Raw genomic sequence first — 5,606 nt, forward strand, 5'->3', positions numbered from 1 at the left:
ATATATATATATTATGGATGCGCCAATACAATTTTTTCGTTAATTTTTTCTGATATTTTTTTTTGGGTACTTGCCGATATGAATAGTGATACTGGAAGTCCCATTACGGAAGCCAGGTGGCGTGTAATGACTCGCTACCCGGCTTCCCCATTGGCAGCGAAGACATCCCCATGCTTCTCATCGCTAGGTGACTAGGGAGCATGTAGCCGGCTTCCCAACCAATCAGGAAGCTGGGCAGCGTGTAATGACTCGCTGCCCGGCTTTCTGATACCGGAAGTATCGGGCTAGGCATGGGAGCATTTGGGTGAGTATGAGTACTCGCCTAAATACTCAGCATCGGCACCGATACTAGTATCAGTCTGAGTACATCACTAATAGTTATCTTATATTTATATTTATTAACTTTATATTTAGCTGTTTGCCTAAAATTACACTTTAAGGGTCAGTTCACACCATAAGCAGTGCACTAAATGCATGTCGTGCGGTACCGTGCGCTGGTGCGTCGCATTGCCATTCATTTGAATGGTACCTCCCAGCAGCACAGCACAACGTGAGGTACCGCAATACAGTGCGTTACATTGCAATGACAAATGCATGGTATTGTGCATTTAGTGATCTGCCTATGGTGTGACCAGCCCTAAAAAGCAGATTTGAAATATGTGAAAGTTTCTGCAATTCTTGTTAAATTGGTAATTGGAATAAAATTGCAAACTGAGCTGCCATATCCACATATCACCACCAACCAACCTGCGCCTTTGTTTTTCAGGAGATGGAGGAGTCCTCCAACAACATCCCTCTTCAAGTGAACCAAGACACAACAAAACGTGGAACTGTTTGTATATTTGGCACTGGAGATTTTGGGCGATCTCTGGGGTATAAGTTACTCCAGTGCGGTTATGTGGTCATCTTCGGGAGCCGAAACCCCAATTCCTCCAACCTCATTCCAAGAGGAGCCGAGGTTCTCAGCCACGCCGAGGCCACAGTGAAGTCTTCCATCATTATCATAGCCATTCACAGGGAGCACTACGACTTTCTGACGCCACTTTCTGACATCCTTAGGGGCAAAGTCTTAGTGGATGTTAGTAACAACTTGAAAATTAACCAATATCCACAATCCAATGCTGAGCACCTTGCCGGTCTGGTACCAGGTGCTAAAGTGGTCAAAGCATTTAATACAGTGTCTGCCTGGGCTCTGCAATCAGGAACCTTAGATGCCAGCAGACAGGTAAGAGATACAGGCTTTGTTTTATGTTTTATACTCCCAGGGCCGTGTCTCTATAGGTAGTTTGTCACAGTGGACAATTGGGAATATTGAACTCACTTACTGCCTTGCTTTGCAAATCAATATGGTACTTTCCTGCTGCAGTGATTTCTGGTAGCAGAAACCTCCAGCAGTGAAAACAAAACAAAAAATGAGTCTTAAGCCTAGGCAATTTCCTAATATCAAACTCAAAAAAAGTCCCCAGCACACTTGCCAGCTAGCCTGCAACAAAACAATTTACCCTGTCTAAAAGTATGCATTAAAAACAGAGGTTTTAGTTGCACAAACCTTTTGCCAAAAATTATTATTATACAGGATTTATATAGCGCCAACAGTTTGTGCAGCGCTTTACAATATAAGGAAGACATTACAATCACAATACAATTCAAGACAAGATGGTAAGGAGGGCCTCGCCCGTGACGGCTTACAATCTAAAAGGGAGGGGGAATTGATACATGAGGAGGGAGCTGTGTGGGGATGAATTGTTTGAGAACGTGATGGTTCAGTGGTTAGGTTGAGGTGGGATAGGCTTCCCTGAAGAGATGAGTCTTTAGGGAACGCCTAATGGTAGTCAAGGTGGGAGATAGACGGACAGGTTGGGGTACAGAGTTCCAGAGGATGGGAGAGACTCTAGAGAAGTCTTGGAGGCGAGTATGGGAGGAGTGGACATGGGAGCTGGAAAGCAGGAGGTCTTGGGAAGAGCGGAGTGGACGGTTAGCGTGATATTTTGAGACAAGGTCTGAGATATAGCCGGGGGGAGTTGTGGATGGCTTTGTAAGTGATTGTTAATATTTTGAAATTCAGTGTAGGGGATTGACAGAGGGGGGTTGCAGACACAGAGCGGTTGGTCAAGTGGATGAGTCTAGCAGCTGCATACATGATAGACTGAAGGGGGGATAGCCTGTAGTAAAATATGTAGAAGCCACACTGCCCCGTCAAGGCTCCTCTGTGAAGTGTGGTCATAACTCTATCTAGAGTCTCCATGTTGGAGCATATTAATGCAGTCCATAAATTAATTGCAGGTGTACCTGGAGGTAGCTTACTCCTCCTCAAAAGGTGCAGGGACGCACTGGAGGCCCAGCAATCCAAAATGCACGCTGGGGCCCCCAGTGCATCCCCAGTATTTCTGGAGTCGGAAAAAATATGACATCAAGGCAGAATATTAAAAACAACATTAATATTAATAATAATAAAAATAATAATAAAAAAATAACAATAAAAATAAGAATAATCATGGTAGTATTGAAATCAATTCTCAGAGCCATTCGCCCTGTAAATCTTGTTGAACTTTTCATTTCTGTGCAAATTAAGGGCAAAAATGAATGTTCTTGTACTGTAATACATCATTATGGCCACTAGAGGATACTTATTTCCCATGCTCCTCAGCTCCATCTAGGGGCCATAATGCGGTATTACATTGCATTATATTCGGCTGGAATTTAAAATATTCTAACAGCGTTAGTTTTTGACTCTATTTGCACAGATCGCATGATTTACAGGACGAATGGCTCTGTGAATTGTTGATAAATAGACCCCTATGTTTTCATTTTAACATTGTTTTTACTGTTTTACCATTGCTTAATAATGAAACTTTCAAACTCCCCTTTATAACTGAACAGGTTTTCCTATGTGGAGATGATGCGAAAGCAAAGGAATCGGTTATGGAGATTGTTCGATCTCTTGGACTAACACCATTGGATCATGGATCTCTGCTGGCAGCCAAAGAGATTGAGAATTACCCACTTCAGTTATTCCCAATGTGGAGACTTCCCTGCTATATTTGCGCTGGATTCACCATATTGGTCTTCCTCTATTGTCTCGTCTTTGAAGTGCTAAATCCCTTGGTCACGAGCAAGGAGGACACTTCCTACCTCATCATGATTAGTATTGCCAACCGAGTGTTCCCCATCGTGTCTCTCATACTGCTGGCCTTAGTGTATCTCCCAGGAATCTTCGCAGCCATCATCCAGCTCTATAAAGGCACCAAATACACCCGGTTTCCAGACTGGCTGGACAAATGGATGCTCTGCCGGAAACAGCTTGGGCTGGTAGCATTGGCCTATGCCTTTCTACATGCCATCTACACACTGGTGATGCCCATACGTTACTATGTAAGATGGTGGGTGGAATATTACATAAAGACACAGGTAATCCTTTTATCATCAGAAACATTAAAGTGTTACTAAAGTCAGAAGGTTTTTTTAAGCTATTTTAAATGCTGATGAAATCACTTACAATGGATGCCGATCCTTGATGTTTAAAAGTTTTAGTTTCCTGCAGAATCAGCTGGTCCCTTGAGCATCAGCCTTGATATCCTGGTTTAGGGTGGCTTCTTTACTTTGTAGGATCCTATGGAGCCACCCTTGCATTTGCTAGTAAGCTGTGTGTGTCTCCACAAATATATAGACACAGCAAGGCAAGCCAATCTCCCTGCTCCCGACACCTACCTCCCCTCTCCGCTCTTCTCCAAGCTAGTAGATAGACAGTTCCTGGAAACTTTGCTTTACCTTTTGATATTGTACTGGACTAGAAGTTCAGGCAACCCAAGCTGAGAGAGTTGGAGCTGCTTGGAAAAATGATGACTGTGAATGACTGGAAAAAAATTTATATAAATACTTCTGCTGGGTAATGTGGAAAAAAGTCTGAGAGTTTAATACTACTTTGAATTCAACTAACAATATTGCAGAAGAACCAATGGAAAAAATAAAGTGTATCTATAACCAAGACATTTCTCTTCACGGAAGAGATAGAACCTCTACCAGTTTTTCATTGCTATTTCTGAGTCTGGCGGGTCTGGTGGTGAGTCTGTTGGGTCTGTTGGTGAGTCTGGTGGATCTGTTGGTAAGTCTGTTGGGTCTGTTGGTGGGTCTGGTGGGTTAGATGGCAAGTCTGGTGGGTTGGGTGGTGAGTCTGGTGGGTCTGCTGGTGAGTCTGGTGGGTCTACTGGTGAGTCTGGATAGATCTGCTATAGATCTGCTAGTGAGTCTGGTAGGTCTGGTGGTGGGTCTGGTGGTAAGTCTGGTGGATCTGCAGGTGAGTCTGGTAGATCTGGTGGTGAGTCTGGTGCATGTGGTGGTGAGTCTGGTCGGTCTGGTGGTGAGTCTGGTCGGTCTGGTGGTGAGTCTGGTGGGTCTGCTGGTGTGTCTGGTGGGTCTGCTGGTGAGTCTGGTGGGTCGGATGTGAGTCTGGTGGGTCTGGCAGTGAGTATGGTGGATCTGCTGGTGAGTATGGTAGGTCTGGTGGTGGGTCTGGTAGTAAGTCTGGTAGATCTGGTGGTGAGTCTGGTGAATGTGGTGGTGAGTCTGGTCGGTCTGTTGGTAAGTCTGGTGCATCTGATGGTGAGACTGTTGGGTCTGCTGGTGGGTCTGGTGGTAAGTCTGGTGCGTCTGATAGTGAGACTGTTGGGTCTGCTGGTGGGTCTGGTGGTAAGTTTGAATCTGGTGTATGAAGCAGCAGCATTGTCACCCTTCTCCTTAACAAAGTGGAGAAGTGTTCTGTATTCCACATGGATAGCTGGGTGCAATGTAACTGATGCAGCACAGTCAAAGTTCAGAGGAAGAGATCCGCTCACAAGATTTCTGGCGGGATCAACAGCTTTTTTTGCACAGATATAACAAAAGCTTTCAACGGCATATTAAACAGAGCAAAAGGGAGCAAATAGGAGAAGTTCATCGTTAGGGTTTCCATACACTTTAAAGTAACAGATGAGTTTTCTTCTTGTTTTCTTTTTTTTCAACGTCTTATGAACATTTTCACATTTAATTCCTTTTTCTGGATTTTAAAATGAACCTTCGAATAAATGTGGTTCTTGGTCTGCAGTGGATATCTGAGTAAAGCAGGATGCCGTGTTATTACTGCGCCTAATTTGAAAATCCCTGATTATTTACAGTTGGCTTAGAATACCTTTTAAAATGAATTAGAACCTAGGAAAATAAACTCAGCTACAGTCTCAGCTCACAGTAAATAAATAACAGCAAAATATAAATAGGAAGCTCCAAAGAGGCTTAAAATGATATATCGTACTGGACAAATAGTGAAGACACAGGGGCCCAGCGATGGCTCATCTGTGGGAACTTTGTATTCTAATATAAACACAGTTTAGTGTTATTCATAGAGATAACTGAAAAAAAGCTACTTTGTGTTTGTTTTGCAGATTAAATCCAATACCACGTACCCGTTTCTGAACTACTATGCCTGGCTCTCTGACTCCTATGTGGCACTGGGTATACTGGGATTCTTCTTTTATGTTTTACTGGGCATCACTTCACTGCCTTCGGTCAGCAATGCCGTTAACTGGCGGGAATTCCGCTTTGTACAGGTGAGTATATATTATACGTCACTTCCT

General features: G+C 43.6%; 1 protein-coding gene across 1 annotated transcript in view; it reads left to right on the plus strand.

Annotated features, from left to right (window-relative positions):
* The window catches only part of LOC108785683 (metalloreductase STEAP4-like), an 18,996-nt gene that overhangs the window by 10,660 nt on the left and 2,730 nt on the right, over positions 1-5,606 (plus strand). The window contains exons 2-4 of the mRNA XM_018554805.1: positions 767-1,225; positions 2,881-3,408; positions 5,415-5,579. Coding sequence (XP_018410307.1) covers positions 770-1,225; positions 2,881-3,408; positions 5,415-5,579 — 1,149 coding nt within the window. The 5' untranslated portion in view covers positions 767-769. The remainder of the gene's footprint in view (positions 1-766; positions 1,226-2,880; positions 3,409-5,414; positions 5,580-5,606) is intronic.

This window comes from Nanorana parkeri, unplaced genomic scaffold, assembly GCF_000935625.1.
Source record: "Nanorana parkeri isolate BGI_ZX_2015 unplaced genomic scaffold, ASM93562v1 scaffold174, whole genome shotgun sequence".
NCBI classification, from domain to species: Eukaryota; Metazoa; Chordata; class Amphibia; order Anura; family Dicroglossidae; genus Nanorana; species Nanorana parkeri.